Below are 15,798 nucleotides of genomic sequence, written 5' to 3'. Positions count from 1 at the left end.
ATAACTGGAAGGTAGCTGGGCGCAGTTTGACATAAGTGGGAGGTAGCTGAGTGCAGTTTGACATAAGTGGGAGGTAGCTGGATGCAGTTTGACATAAGTGGGAGGTAGCTGGGTGCAGTTTGACATAAGTGGGAGGTAGCTGGATGCAGTTTGACATAAGTGGGAGGTAGCTGAGTGCAGTTTGACATAAGTGGGAGGTAGCTAGGTGCAGTTTAACATAAGTGGGAGGTAGCTAGGTGCAGTTTGACATAAGTGGGAGGTAGCTGGGTGCAGTTTGACATAAGTGGGAGGTAGCTGGGTGCAGTTTGACATAAGTGGGAGGTAGCTGGGTGCAGTTTGACATAAGTGGGAGGTAGCTGGGTGCAGTTTGACATAACTGGGAGGTAGCTGGGCGCAGTTTGACATAACTGGAAGGTAGCTGGGTGCAGTTTGACATAAGTGGGAGGTAGCTGGGTGCAGTTTGACATAAGTGGGAGGTAGCTGGGTGCAGTTTGACATAAGTGGGAGGTAGCTGGGTGCAGTTTGACATAAGTGGGAGGTAGCTGGATGCAGTTTGACATAAGTGGGAGGTAGCTGGGTGCAGTTTGACATAAGTGGGAGGTAGCTGGGTGCAGTTTGACATAACTGGAAGGTAGCTGGGTGCAGTTTGACATAAGTGGGAGGTAGCTGGGTGCAGTTTGACATAAGTGGGAGGTAGCTGGGTGCAGTTTGACATAAGTGGGAGGTAGCTGGGTGCAGTTTGACATAAGTGGGAGGTAGCTGAGTGCAGTTTGACATAAGTGGGAGGTAGCTGGGTGCAGTTTGACATAAGTGGGAGGTAGCTGGGTGCAGTTTGACATAAGTGGGAGGTAGCTGGGTGCAGTTTGACATAAGTGGGAGGTAGCTGGGTGCAGTTTGACATAAGTGGGAGGTAGCTGGGTGCAGTTTGACATAAGTGGGAGGTAGCTGGGTGCAGTTTGACATAAGTGGGAGGTAGCTGGGTGCAGTTTGACATAAGTGGGAGGTAGCTGAGTGCAGTTTGACATAAGTGGGAGGTAGCTGGGTGCAGTTTGACATAACTGGGAGGTAGCTGGGTGCAGTTTGACATAAGTGGGAGGTAGCTGAGTGCAGTTTGACATAACTGGGAGGTAGCTGGGTGCAGTTTGACATAACTGGGAGGTAGCTGGGTGCAGTTTGACATAAGTGGGAGGTAGCTGAGTGCAGTTTGACATAACTGGGAGGTAGCTGAGTGCAGTTTGACATAACTGGGAGGTAGCTGAGTGCAGTTTGACATAACTGGGAGGTAGCTGGGTGCAGTTTGACCTAAGTGGGAGGTAGCTGGGTGCAGTTTGACATAAGTGGGAGGTAGCTGAGTGCAGTTTGACATAACTGGGAGGTAGCTGGGTGCAGTTTGACATAAGTGGGAGGTAGCTGGGTGCAGTTTGACATAACTGGGAGGTAGCTGAGTGCAGTTTGACATAACTGGGAGGTAGCTGGGTGTAGTTTGACCTAAGTGGGAGGTAGCTGGGTGCAGTTTGACATAAGTGGGAGGTAGCTGGGTGCAGTTTGACATAACTGGGAGGTAGCTGAGTGCAGTTTGACCTAAGTGGGAGGTAGCTGGGTGCAGTTTGACATAACTGGGAGGTAGCTGAGTGCAGTTTGACATAAGTGGGAGGTAGCTGAGTGCAGTTTGACATAAGTGGGAGGTAGCTGAGTGCAGTTTGACCTAAGTGGGAGGTAGCTGGGTGCAGTTTGACATAAGTGGGAGGTAGCTGAGTGCAGTTTGACCTAAGTGGGAGGTAGCTGGGTGCAGTTTGACATAACTGGGAGGTAGCTGAGTGCAGTTTGACATAAGTGGGAGGTAGCTGAGTGCAGTTTGACATAAGTGGGAGGTAGCTGGGTGCAGTTTGACATAAGTGGGAGGTAGCTGGGTGCAGTTTGACATAAGTGGGAGGTAGCTGGGTGCAGTTTGACATAAGTGGGAGGTAGCTGGGTGCAGTTTGACATAAGTGGGAGGTAGCTGAGTGCAGTTTGACCTAAGTGGGAGGTAGCTGGGTGCAGTTTGACATAACTGGGAGGTAGCTGGGCGGAGGGTAGGGGTAGTGCTGGTTAAATGTGTCGGCGGGATTCCGGGAAATGCCGATTATGAAAGCTCCCCAGACTGTACAACACCGTTCCTGTATTTTGTACCGTAAGACCGAGAACATTGTCTGTAAGTAACAGAAGCCGGTGTGCGCATAAACTGGTTGTTATTAATTTGTCGCTGCTTAGAAAATCCCGTGTTTTCCCCTCAGAAATAAATATTACAATAAGTATAACCATGGTTACCGGAGTCACATGATCAGCAATATAGCTGCGTCCTGTCTGTCTTTATTCGCTACTCTCTGGTATTTCACATGACAGCAAAGCAGGTCACATGACCGGTAATTAGGGAAGCCTCGCGTACAGTATCACGTGATAAGATCTTGGGTCACATGATGACAACACTAAGTAAGATGGCTACCTTCTTTATCTTCAGCTGCTTGTGCTTCCTGGTAACGGTTTCGCGGGCTCTGGAGCAGGTAAAAGCCGCTTAATATTACAGTCTGTGCAATACTCGTCCTGAGTTCTAGGTAGGCTCCCTCCTGCCCACATATATCCGCAGGTGTGCTCCTCCTGCCCTACAGCTCTCAGGTTCCCTCTCACATATACATGTATTATATCTGCAGGTGTGCTCCTCCTGCACTACAGCTCTCAGGTTCCCTCTCACATATACATGTATTATATCTGCAGGTGTGCTCCTCCTGCACTACAGCTCTCAGGTTCCCTCACACATATACATGTATTATACCTGCAGGTGTGCTCCTCCTGCACTACAGCTCTCAGGTTCCCTCTCACATATACATGTATTATACCCGCAGGTGTGCTCCTCCTGCACTACAGCTCTCAGGTTCCCTCTCACATATACATGTATTATATCCGCAGGTGTGCTCCTCCTGCACTACAGCTCTCAGGTTCCCTCTCACATATACATGTATTATATCTGCAGGTGTGCTCCTCCTGCACTACAGCTCTCAGGTTCCCTCTCACATATACATGTATTATATCTGCAGGTGTGCTCCTCCTGCACTACAGCTCTCAGGTTCCCTCTCACATATACATGTATTATATCTGCAGGTGTGCTCCTCCTGCACTACAGCTCTCAGGTTCCCTCTCACATATACATGTATTATATCTGCAGGTGTGCTCCTCCTGCACTACAGCTCTCAGGTTCCCTCTCACATATACATGTATTATATCTGCAGGTGTGCTCCTCCTGCACTACAGCTCTCAGGTTCCCTCTCACATATACATGTATTATACCTGCAGGTGTGCTCCTCCTGCACTACAGCTCTCAGGTTCCCTCTCACATATACATGTATTATAACTGCAGGTGTGCTCCTCCTGCACTACAGCTCTCAGGTTCCCTCTCACATATACATGTATTATACCTGCAGGTGTGCTCCTCTTGCCCTACAGCTCTCAGGTTCCCTCTCACATATACATGTATTATACCTGCAGGTGTGCTCCTCCTGCACTACAGCTCTCAGGTTCCCTCTCACATATACATGTATTATACCTGCAGGTGTGCTCCTCCTGCACTACAGCTCTCAGGTTCCCTCTCACATATACATGTATTATACCTGCAGGTGTGCTCCTCCTGCACTACAGCTCTCAGGTTCCCTCACACATATACATGTATTATATCTGCAGGTGTGCTCCTCCTGCACTACAGCTCTCAGGTTCCCTATCACATATACATGTATTATATCTGCAGGTGTGCTCCAGCTCTCAGGTTCCCTCTCACATATACATGTATTATACCTGCAGGTGTGCTCCTCCTGCACTACAGCTCTCAGGTTCCCTCTCACATATATATGTATTATATCTGCAGGTGTGCTCCTCCTGCACTACAACTCTCAGGTTCTCTCTCACATATACATGTATTATATCTGCAGGTGTGCTCCTCCTGCACTACAGCTCTCAGGTTCCCTCTCACATATACATGCATTATATCTGCAGGTGTGCTCCTCCTGCACTACAGCTCTCAGGTTCCCTCTCACATATACATGCATTATATCTGCAGGTGTGCTCCTCCTGCACTACAGCTCTCAGGTTCCCTCTCACATATACATGTATTATATCTGCAGGTGTGCTCCTCCTGCACTACAGCTCTCAGGTTCCCTCTCACATATACATGTTTTATACCTGCAGGTGTGCTCCTCCTGCACTACAGCTCTCAGGTTCCCTCTCACATATACATGTATTATACCTGCAGGTGTGCTCCTCCTGCCCTACAGCTCTCAGGTTCCCTCTCACATATACATGTATTATATCTGCAGGTGTGCTCCTCCTGCACTACAGCTCTCAGGTTCCCTCTCACATATACATGTATTATATCTGCAGGTGTGCTCCTCCTGCACTACAGCTCTCAGGTTCCCTCTCACATATACATGTATTATATCTGCAGGTGTGCTCCTCCTCCACTACAGCTCTCAGGTTCTCTCTCACATATACATGTATTATATCTGCAGGTGTGCTCCTCCTGCACTACAGCTCTCAGGTTCCCTCTCACATATACATGTATTATACCTGCAGGTGTGCTCCTCCTGCACTACAGCTCTCAGGTTCCCTCTCACATATACATGTATTATATCTGCAGGTGTGCTCCTCCTGCACTACAGCTCTCAGGTTCTCTCTCACATATACATGTATTATATCTGCAGGTGTGCTCCTCCTGCACTACAGCTCTCAGGTTCCCTCTCACATATACATGCATTATATCTGCAGGTGTGCTCCTCCTGCACTACAGCTCTCAGGTTCTCTCTCACATATACATGTATTATATCTGCAGGTGTGCTCCTCCTGCACTACAGCTCTCAGGTTCCCTCTCACATATACATGTATTATATCTGCAGGTGTGCTCCTCCTGCACTACAGCTCTCAGGTTCCCTCTCACATATACATGTATTATACCTGCAGGTGTGCTCCTCCTGCACTACAGCTCTCAGGTTCCCTCTCACATATACATGTATTATACCTGCAGGTGTGCTCCTCCTGCACTTCAGCTCTCAGGTTCCCTCTCACATATACATGTATTATACCTGCAGGTGTGCTCCTCCTGCACTACAGCTCTCAGGTTCCCTCTCACATATACATGTATTATATCCGCAGGTGTGCTCCTCCTGCACTACAGCTCTCAGGTTCCCTCTCACATATACATGTATTATACCAGCAGGTGTGCTCCTCCTGCACTACAGCTCTCAGGTTCCCTCTCACATATACATGTATTATACCCGCAGGTGTGCTCCTCCTGCACTACAGCTCTCAGGTTCCCTCTCACATATACATGTATTATATCCGCAGGTGTGCTCCTCCTGCACTACAGCTCTCAGGTTCCCTCTCACATATACATGTATTATATCTGCAGGTGTGCTCCTCCTGCACTACAGCTCTCAGGTTCCCTCTCACATATACATGTATTATATCTGCAGGTGTGCTCCTCCTGCACTACAGCTCTCAGGTTCCCTCTCACATATACATGTATTATACCTGCAGGTGTGCTCCTCCTGCACTACAGCTCTCAGGTTCCCTCTCACATATACATGTATTATACCTGCAGGTGTGCTCCTCCTGCACTACAGCTCTCAGGTTCCCTCTCACATATACATGTATTATACCTGCAGGTGTGCTCCTCTTGCCCTACAGCTCTCAGGTTCCCTCTCACATATACATGTATTATACCTGCAGGTGTGCTCCTCCTGCACTACAGCTCTCAGGTTCCCTCTCACATATACATGTATTATACCTGCAGGTGTGCTCCTCCTGCACTACAGCTCTCAGGTTCCCTCTCACATATACATGTATTATACCTGCAGGTGTGCTCCTCCTGCACTACAGCTCTCAGGTTCCCTCACACATATACATGTATTATATCTGCAGGTGTGCTCCTCCTGCACTACAGCTCTCAGGTTCCCTCTCACATATACATGTATTATATCTGCAGGTGTGCTCCAGCTCTCAGGTTCCCTCTCACATATACATGTATTATACCTGCAGGTGTGCTCCTCCTGCACTACAGCTCTCAGGTTCCCTCTCACATATACATGTATTATATCTGCAGGTGTGCTCCTCCTGCACTACAACTCTCAGGTTCTCTCTCACATATACATGTATTATATCTGCAGGTGTGCTCCTCCTGCACTACAGCTCTCAGGTTCCCTCTCACATATACATGCATTATATCTGCAGGTGTGCTCCTCCTGCACTACAGCTCTCAGGTTCCCTCTCACATATACATGCATTATATCTGCAGGTGTGCTCCTCCTGCACTACAGCTCTCATGTTCCCTCTCACATATACATGTATTATATCTGCAGGTGTGCTCCTCCTGCACTACAGCTCTCAGGTTCCCTCTCACATATACATGTTTTATACCTGCAGGTGTGCTCCTCCTGCACTACAGCTCTCAGGTTCCCTCTCACATATACATGTATTATACCTGCAGGTGTGCTCCTCCTGCCCTACAGCTCTCAGGTTCCCTCTCACATATACATGTATTATATCTGCAGGTGTGCTCCTCCTGCACTACAGCTCTCAGGTTCCCTCTCACATATACATGTATTATATCTGCAGGTGTGCTCCTCCTGCACTACAGCTCTCAGGTTCCCTCTCACATATACATGTATTATATCTGCAGGTGTGCTCCTCCTCCACTACAGCTCTCAGGTTCTCTCTCACATATACATGTATTATATCTGCAGGTGTGCTCCTCCTGCACTACAGCTCTCAGGTTCCCTCTCACATATACATGTATTATACCTGCAGGTGTGCTCCTCCTGCACTACAGCTCTCAGGTTCCCTCTCACATATATATGTATTATATCTGCAGGTGTGCTCCTCCTGCACTACAGCTCTCAGGTTCTCTCTCACATATACATGTATTATATCTGCAGGTGTGCTCCTCCTGCACTACAGCTCTCAGGTTCCCTCTCACATATACATGCATTATATCTGCAGGTGTGCTCCTCCTGCACTACAGCTCTCAGGTTCTCTCTCACATATACATGTATTATATCTGCAGGTGTGCTCCTCCTGCACTACAGCTCTCAGGTTCCCTCTCACATATACATGTATTATACCTGCAGGTGTGCTCCTCCTGCACTACAGCTCTCAGGTTCCCTCTCACATATATATGTATTATATCTGCAGGTGTGCTCCTCCTGCACTACAGCTCTCAGGTTCCCTCTCACATATACATGTATTATATCTGCAGGTGTGCTCCTCCTGCACTACAGCTCTCAGGTTCCCTCTCACATATACATGTATTATATCTGCAGGTGTGCTCCTCCTGCACTACAGCTCTCAGGTTCCCTCTCACATATACATGTATTATACCTGCAGGTGTGCTCCTCCTGCATTACAGCTCTCAGGTTCCCTCTCACATATACATGTATTATATCTGCAGGTATGCTCCTCCTGCACTACAGCTCTCAGGTTCCCTCTCACATATACATGTATTATATCTGCAGGTGTGCTCCTCCTGCACTACAGCTCTCAGGTTCCCTCTCACATATACATGTATTTTACCTGCAGGTGTGCTCCTCCTGCACTACAGCTCTCAGGTTCCCTCTCACGTATACATGTATTATACCTGCAGGTGTGCTCCTCCTGCCCTACAGCTCTCAGGTTCCCTCTCACATATACATTTATTATATCTGCAGGTATGCTCCTCCTGCCCTACAGCTCTCAGGTTCCCTCTCACATATACATGTATTATATCTGCAGGTGTGCTCCTCTTGCCCGGGAGCTATCAGGAGCTCTTCTGAAGTCTCCCATCTGTGTCAGAGCACCCATGGGGCAAAAGTACAGGGTCGTTGCTGTGTGAGCAGAGAAGCGGACAGTGATGCGATTATAGGGTGAGTTACACAGATGCAGAACCTTGGTGTGTGCTGTGATCATGGTTACAGATATATTGCATTATATTTATGTGATTATAGGGTGAGTTACACTGATTCAGAACCTGGGTGTGTGCTGTGATCATGGTTACATATATATTGCATTATATTTATGTGATTATAGGGGGATCATGGTTACAGATGTATTATTTATGTGATTATAGGGTGATCATGGTTACAGATGTATTATTTATGTGATTATAGGGTGAGTTACACAGATGCAGAACCTGGGTGTGTGCTGTGATCATGGTTACAGATATATTGCATTATATTTATGTGATTATAGGGTGAGTTACACTGATTCAGAACCTGGGTGTGTGCTGTGATCATGGTTACAGATATATTGTATTATATTTATGTGATTATAGGGTGATCATGGTTACAGATATATTGCATTATATTTATGTGATTATAGGGGGATCATGGCTACAGAGTTATTGCATTATATTTGTGATTATAGGGTGATCATGGTTACAGATATATTGCATTATATTTATGTGATTATAGGGTTAGTTACTCAGGTGCAGAACCTGGGGGTGTGCAGTAATCATGGTTACAGATATATTGTATTATAATTGTGATTATTGGGTGATCATGGTTACAGATGTATTATTTATGTGATTATAGGGTGAGTTACACAGATGCAGATCCTGGGTGTGTGCAGTGATCATGGTTACAGATATATGGCATTATATTTGTGATTATAGGGTTATCATGGATACAGAGTTATTGCATTATATTTATGTGATTTATAGGGGGATCATGGGTACAGAGTTATTGCATTATATTTGTGATTATAGGGTGATCATGGTTACAGATATATTGCTTTATATTTTTGTGATTATAGGGTTAGTTACTCAGGTGCAGAACCTGGGTGTGTGCAGTGATCATGGTTACAGATATATTGCATTATATTTGTGATTATAGGGTGATCATGGTTACAGATATATTGCATTATATTTATGTGATCATAGGGTGAGTTACACTGATGTAGAGCCTGGGTGTGTGCAGTGATCATGGTTACAGATATATGGTATTATAATTGTGATTATTGGGTGATCATGGTTACAGATGTATTATTTATGTGATTATAGGGTGAGTTACACAGATGCAGATTCTGGGTGTGTGCAGTGATCATGGTTACAGATATATTGCATTATATTTATGTGATCATAGGGTGAGTTACACTGATGCAGAGCCTGGGTGTGTGCAGTGATCATGGTTACAGATATATCGTATTATAATTGTGATTATTGGGTGATCATGGTTACAGATGTATTATTTATGTGATTATAGGGTGAGTTACACAGATGCAGATCCTGGGTGTGTGCAGTGATCATGGTTACAGATATATGGCATTATATTTGTGATTATAGGGTTATCATGGATACAGAGTTATTGCATTATATTTATGTGATTTATAGGGGGATCATGGGTACAGAGTTATTGCATTATATTTGTGATTATAGGCTGATCATGGTTACAGATATATTGCATTATATTTATGTGATTATAGGCTGATCATGCTTACAGAGTTATTGCATTATATTTATGTGATTATAGGGCGAGTTACACAGATGCCGAACCTGGATGTGTGCCGTGATCATGGTTACAGAGATATTGCATTATATATATATGTGATTATAGGGGAATCATGGTTACAGAGATATTGCATTCTATTTATGTGATTATAGGGGGATCGTGGTTACCGAGCTATTGCATTCTATTTATGTGATTATAGGGGGATCGTGGTTACAGAGCTATTGCATTCTATTTATGTGATTATAGGGGGATCGTGGTTACAGAGCTATTGCATTCTATTTATGTGATTGTAGGGGGATCGTGGTTACAGAGCTATTGCATTCTATTTATGTGATTATAGGGGGATCGTGGTTACCGAGCTATTGCATTCTATTTATGTGATTATAGGGGGATCGTGGTTACAGAGCTATTGCATTCTATTTATGTGATTATAGGGGGATCGTGGTTACAGAGCTATTGCATTCTATTTATGTGATTATAGGGGGATCGTGGTTACAGAGCTATTGCATTCTATTTATGTGATTATAGGGGGATCGTGGTTACAGAGTTATTGCATTCTATTTATGTGATTATAGGGGGATCGTGGTTACAGAGTTATTGCATTCTATTTATGTGATTAAAGGGGGATCGTGGTTACCGAGCTATTGCATTCTATTTATGTGATTATAGGGGGATCGTGGTTACAGAGCTATTGCATTCTATTTATGTGATTGTAGGGGGATCGTGGTTACAGAGTTATTGCATTCTATTTATGTGATTGTAGGGGGATCGTGGTTACCGAGCTATTGCATTCTATTTATGTGATTATAGGGGGATCGTGGTTACAGAGCTATTGCATTCTATTTATGTGATTGTAGGGGGATCGTGGTTACAGAGCTATTGCATTCTATTTATGTGATTATAGGGGGATCGTGGTTACAGAGTTATTGCATTCTATTTATGTGATTATAGGGGGATCGTGGTTACAGAGCTATTGCATTCTATTTATGTGATTATAGGGGGATCGTGGTTACAGAGCTATTGCATTCTATTTATGTGATTATAGGGGGATCGTGGTTACCGAGCTATTGCATTCTATTTATGTGATTATAGGGGGATCGTGGTTACCGAGCTATTGCATTCTATTTATGTGATTATAGGGGGATCGTGGTTACCGAGCTATTGCATTCTATTTATGTGATTATAGGGGGATCGTGGTTACAGAGTTATTGCATTCTATTTATGTGATTATAGGGGGATCGTGGTTACAGAGTTATTGCATTCTATTTATGTGATTATAGGGGGATCGTGGTTACAGAGTTATTGCATTCTATTTATGTGATTATAGGGGGATCGTGGTTACAGAGTTATTGCATTCTATTTATGTGATTATAGGGGGATCGTGGTTACAGAGTTATTGCATTCTATTTATGTGATTATAGGGGGATCGTGGTTACAGAGTTATTGCATTCTATTTATGTGATTATAGGGGGATCGTGGTTACAGAGTTATTGCATTCTATTTATGTGATTGTAGGGGGATCGTGGTTACAGAGTTATTGCATTCTATTTATGTGATTGTAGGGGGATCGTGGTTACAGAGTTATTGCATTCTATTTATGTGATTGTAGGGGGATCGTGGTTACAGAGCTATTGCATTCTATTTATGTGATTGTAGGGGGATCGTGGTTACAGAGTTATTGCATTCTATTTATGTGATTGTAGGGGGATCGTGGTTACAGAGTTATTGCATTCTATTTATGTGATTGTAGGGGGATCGTGGTTACAGAGCTATTGCATTCTATTTATGTGATTGTAGGGGGATCGTGGTTACAGAGCTATTGCATTCTATTTATGTGATTGTAGGGGGATCGTGGTTACAGAGCTATTGCATTCTATTTATGTGATTATAGGGGGATCGTGGTTACAGAGTTATTGCATTCTATTTATGTGATTGTAGGGGGATCGTGGTTACAGAGCTATTGCATTCTATTTATGTGATTATAGGGGGATCGTGGTTACAGAGCTATTGCATTCTATTTATGTGATTATAGGGGGATCGTGGTTACCGAGCTATTGCATTCTATTTATGTGATTGTAGGGGGATCGTGGTTACAGAGCTATTGCATTCTATTTATGTGATTGTAGGGGGATCGTGGTTACAGAGCTATTGCATTCTATTTATGTGATTATAGGGGGATCGTGGTTACAGAGCTATTGCATTCTATTTATGTGATTGTAGGGGGATCGTGGTTACAGAGCTATTGCATTCTATTTATGTGATTATAGGGGGATCGTGGTTACAGAGCTATTGCATTCTATTTATGTGATTGTAGGGGGATCGTGGTTACAGAGCTATTGCATTCTATTTATGTGATTGTAGGGGGATCGTGGTTACAGAGCTATTGCATTCTGTTTTTATCCTTTTATGCAGGCTGGACCTCTGGAACTGTTCACTGGAGCACTTGGATCCTGCGCTTCATCTCACTAATGCCACTGTAGTTATGTAAGTAGTGTGCTGGGGGAACACAATAAGGGGGGGAGGCAAAAAGGGTCTTCTACTGAAGTATGAGGCACACGTCACAAACATTTAAGCATACTTAAAGGGACGTTATAGGGCAAAAATAACATCTTCTTATTCATTATGTCAGTTTTGCAATAACAACCCTGTAAGTCTGTGTTTAGCCCCCACTTACAAAGGGGTTTAATATTGCCTCTGCTGATAGGCACTGCATTCATGACTGCTTGGCACCAGCAGTGCTCAGCAACCCCCAATTGGCACTTTAAATTTATGTTGAACCCGTTTTTTACACAAATTAAGTATTTTACACAAATTAATAATTACTTTATTTTGCAACGTTATGTTTTTTTTTTGTTTTTTTTACCCTAAGTAAAAACATTTATATGGCGGTTAAAATTTTTGTTAAAGCCGCATGGGAAATTTGTGTGTGTGTATATAGATATCTATATATCTATATCTCTGTATGTATGTGTATGTATGTATATAATTATTTATAAATATACACACATACATATACACTGTTTCAACTCTTTCCTCTCTCCAGAGATATTTCCCAGAACCCCTTGCACGACCTTCCTTGCGAGCTGTTCCGTGGGCTCACTGGTCTGCAGTACATGTGAGTAACACTCTGCCACCCCTCTCAGACCTGTCACTCAGATCTCCCTTAGTCTATTTCAGATCTCTTTCTTTCCTGCTAGTGCTCTGCCCATAACAATGAATTGCCCTGGAGGGGACGACTTGTGGGGGCAAGTGGACAGAAACGGCAGTGAGCGAATCTGCCAATACCAGAGGAGCCAGTGCAATAGCACCGAGGAGCTGAGTGAGTCACTGTCCTCTGATCTGCTGTGGTTAAGGGGAAATATTGTAAATTACTTGACACATTGGAGTAAATTGAAAGTCGTGACACAGTAAAATTTCTCTGATTAAACATATTGATAATTGCACTAATGTTCCAAATCAAACCTTGAAATGAAACTGCCCCCTATGTAAAGTATGTGTAATATTATTAAATTCTGTGAGGTGGAGGTGTTTAGTATCAGACTTTCTATGTGTTCACATAGTACTATAATAGAGTCCACACGCTGTTACGTATGGGATATACATTCTTACCAGAAGGCAAAGTTTCCCAAACCTCAAAAGCCTATAACCCCCCCCCCCACCTCACATATACCTCAACTTTTAACTTTGCCTGTGGTTGAAGCATAATCATTATCAGATGAGAGTACATTCTGTTGATGAGATATGTACCTAGTTAAGTTTCTTTTACAAGATACTATGAGTCCACGGATTTCATCATTACTTGTGGGATATCGCCTCCTGGTCAGCAGGAGGAGGCAAAGAGCACCACAGCAGAGCTGTATATATAGCTCCCTCCCTTCCCTCCCACCCCAGTCATTCTCTTTGCCTGTGTTAGTGATAGGAAGAGGCAAAGTGAGGTGTTATTTTAGATTCTTCAATCAAGAGTTTATTTTCAATGTAGTGCCTCAGTGTGCTACTTTTTTCTGGGGTGTAGCCTAGACCAGATCAGTCTCTACAGTAGAGCATTTGGTGGCTTTAAAGCAATGGGAACGTGTGGGACATTATTCTCACTGTGCCTCCCATAGATGTTATGCTGCCCTGTTTGTAAAAGTCTGAGGGAGAAAATGCTCAGTACTTTTTTTTTTTTTTTTTTTCCACAGGCCAATGTGAAGGGGAGGAGAGAACTTCACAAGCCGGGTGAGATGCCTTACTGCCGGGCAGACTTCTAAGGTAGGTGCTAAGCTTTATTTTCTGGATATACAGGTTTGGTATGTACTCAGAAAAGTTTTGGCACTCTATATATTGATATATCCCTGGAATGGGGATGAGTTTTTCAAAGGCAGTTCTGGAAATCAGAAGCAACATGTCATCTGTATGACTCCCAGCGGCTTATAACTAGTTTAACAGCCGACAGGGAAGGTTATCCTATATAACACCTAAATAGTGTATAGGATTCTTGTGAGGTATAATGTGTGATTACAGTTTTATACAAGATAAGTTGCATATCCCTGTCACTTTCGCTTTCTATTGGAAATTGGAAGCCGACAGGCAGGGTGATCTTATTTAGGTATATCATAAAATAGATTTGGGAACTGACAGAATGAGTTATCCTGTTTTAGTAACAGATATACAGGATTGTTACATGTTCCTTTTCCTAGCGGTACCCCTGATCACTACGACTTATGTTTAAAAATGATCAGCCGACAGGGAGATGTTTGTTGCCTTGTTAGTACCATTCATGAATATATTTATCATGTTGTGTGCATTATTGAGATGGCAGCCGGCAGGGAGATTTGTACCCATGAGTTTATATTGCTAGTTAATGTTTGAGAGCTGACTAAGGGTTTGTTTGTTTTTAATCTTGTTCTCCCGGCGGCTCCATTTGTTTTCACCATGTTTGTCCGCACAGGAGATTGAGCTTGATACACCCACGATGGGCAGAGCTTCGTTTCGCGCCATTCGACTAATTATTGATCTCCCGGCGGCTCCATTTTGTCTTTACATGATTAAGCTCGATACGCCCATGGTGGGCGGAGCTTCATTACGCGCCATTGTGTGCGCGCTATTTGGCTAATTTTTCAAATGGAACGCCGGCTGCCTCCTCGGCTGTGTTTTACAAGCATACAGCTGAGAGGTTTTTCGCGCCGCTTGAAGAGTCTTTGTGTGCATGGGACGCCTTCTCTGTCACGTTAGGCAGAGAGGCGTTGCAAGCACGCAGTATTTAAGGCAATTTCCATTTGTCATTATGCCTATTGTCAGTGTCCAATTCAGGGATAGATGGAGCTCTTAATGGAAACAAACTGGTGGCGACAGAGTAATTTTCGTGTCTTTCGAAACTTTAAGGGAACTCTTCTTCTTCTAAACAGGAAGGTAACTATTCACAAGCCAAATCTACCTGGAGACCAAACCAGTCTTGGAACAAGGGTAAACAATCCAAGAAGCCTGCTGCTGCTCCCAAGTCAGCATGAAGGGTTGGCCCCCGATCCGGGGACCGGATCTAGTAGGGGGCAGACTGCCTTTCTTCATCAATGCTTGGATAAGAGATGTTCAGGATCACTGGGCATTAGAAATAGTGTCTCAGGGATACCAGCTGGAATTCAGAAATTCTTCCCCCAGAGGAAGGTTTCTTCTTTCTCGATTGTCTGTCGACCAGATAAAGAGAGAGGCGTTCTTACGCTGTGTAAGAGACCTCTCCTCCATGAGAGTAATTTGTCCCGTTCCAATTCAGGGACAGGGGTTTTATTCAAATCTGTTTGTAGTTCCCAAAAAAGAGGGAACTTTCAGACCTATCTTAGACCTCAAGAGTCTAAACAAGTTTCTCAGTTCCATCTTTCAAGATGGAAACTATTCGTACCATTCTTCCATTGATCCAGGAGGGTCAATTTATGACTACCATGGATTTAAAGGATGCATATCTTCATGTTCCTAACCACAGAGATCATCATAAGTTCCTGAGGTTTGCCTTTCTGGACAAACATTTTCAGTTTGTGGCTCTGCGTTTCGGTCTGGCCACGACACCCAGAATTTTCACAAAGGTTTTGGGGTCTCTGCTGGCGGTTCTAAGACCGTGGGACATTGCAGTGGCGCCTTATCTGGACGATATTCTGATCCAGGCGTCTTCTTATCAGCTGGCAAAGTCTCATACCGACATTGTTCTATCCTTCCTGAGGACTCACGGGTGGAATGTAAATCTGGAAAAGAGTTTGCTAGTTCCACAGACAAGGGTTCCTTACTTGGGAACTCTAATCGACTCTCTATCCATGGAAAATCTATTTGACGGAGG

At 44.0% G+C, this 15,798-nt stretch overlaps 1 protein-coding gene across 1 annotated transcript in view; it reads left to right on the top strand.

Moving 5' to 3' along the window:
- Nucleotides 1–2,419: 2,419 nt before the first annotated feature.
- ATRAID (all-trans retinoic acid induced differentiation factor) overlaps nt 2,420–15,798 on the top strand; it is a 70,597-nt gene continuing 57,218 nt past the window's right edge. The window contains exons 1-5 of the mRNA XM_053709440.1: nt 2,420–2,540; nt 7,786–7,916; nt 11,910–11,981; nt 12,541–12,612; nt 12,695–12,816. Of these exons, the coding sequence (XP_053565415.1) occupies nt 2,454–2,540; nt 7,786–7,916; nt 11,910–11,981; nt 12,541–12,612; nt 12,695–12,816 (484 nt within the window). The 5' untranslated portion in view covers nt 2,420–2,453. The remainder of the gene's footprint in view (nt 2,541–7,785; nt 7,917–11,909; nt 11,982–12,540; nt 12,613–12,694; nt 12,817–15,798) is intronic.

The sequence above is a fragment of the Bombina bombina genome, chromosome 4, assembly GCF_027579735.1.
Source record: "Bombina bombina isolate aBomBom1 chromosome 4, aBomBom1.pri, whole genome shotgun sequence".
NCBI lineage: Eukaryota > Metazoa > Chordata > Amphibia > Anura > Bombinatoridae > Bombina > Bombina bombina.
This window is presented reverse-complemented; position numbering and strand designations above follow the sequence as displayed.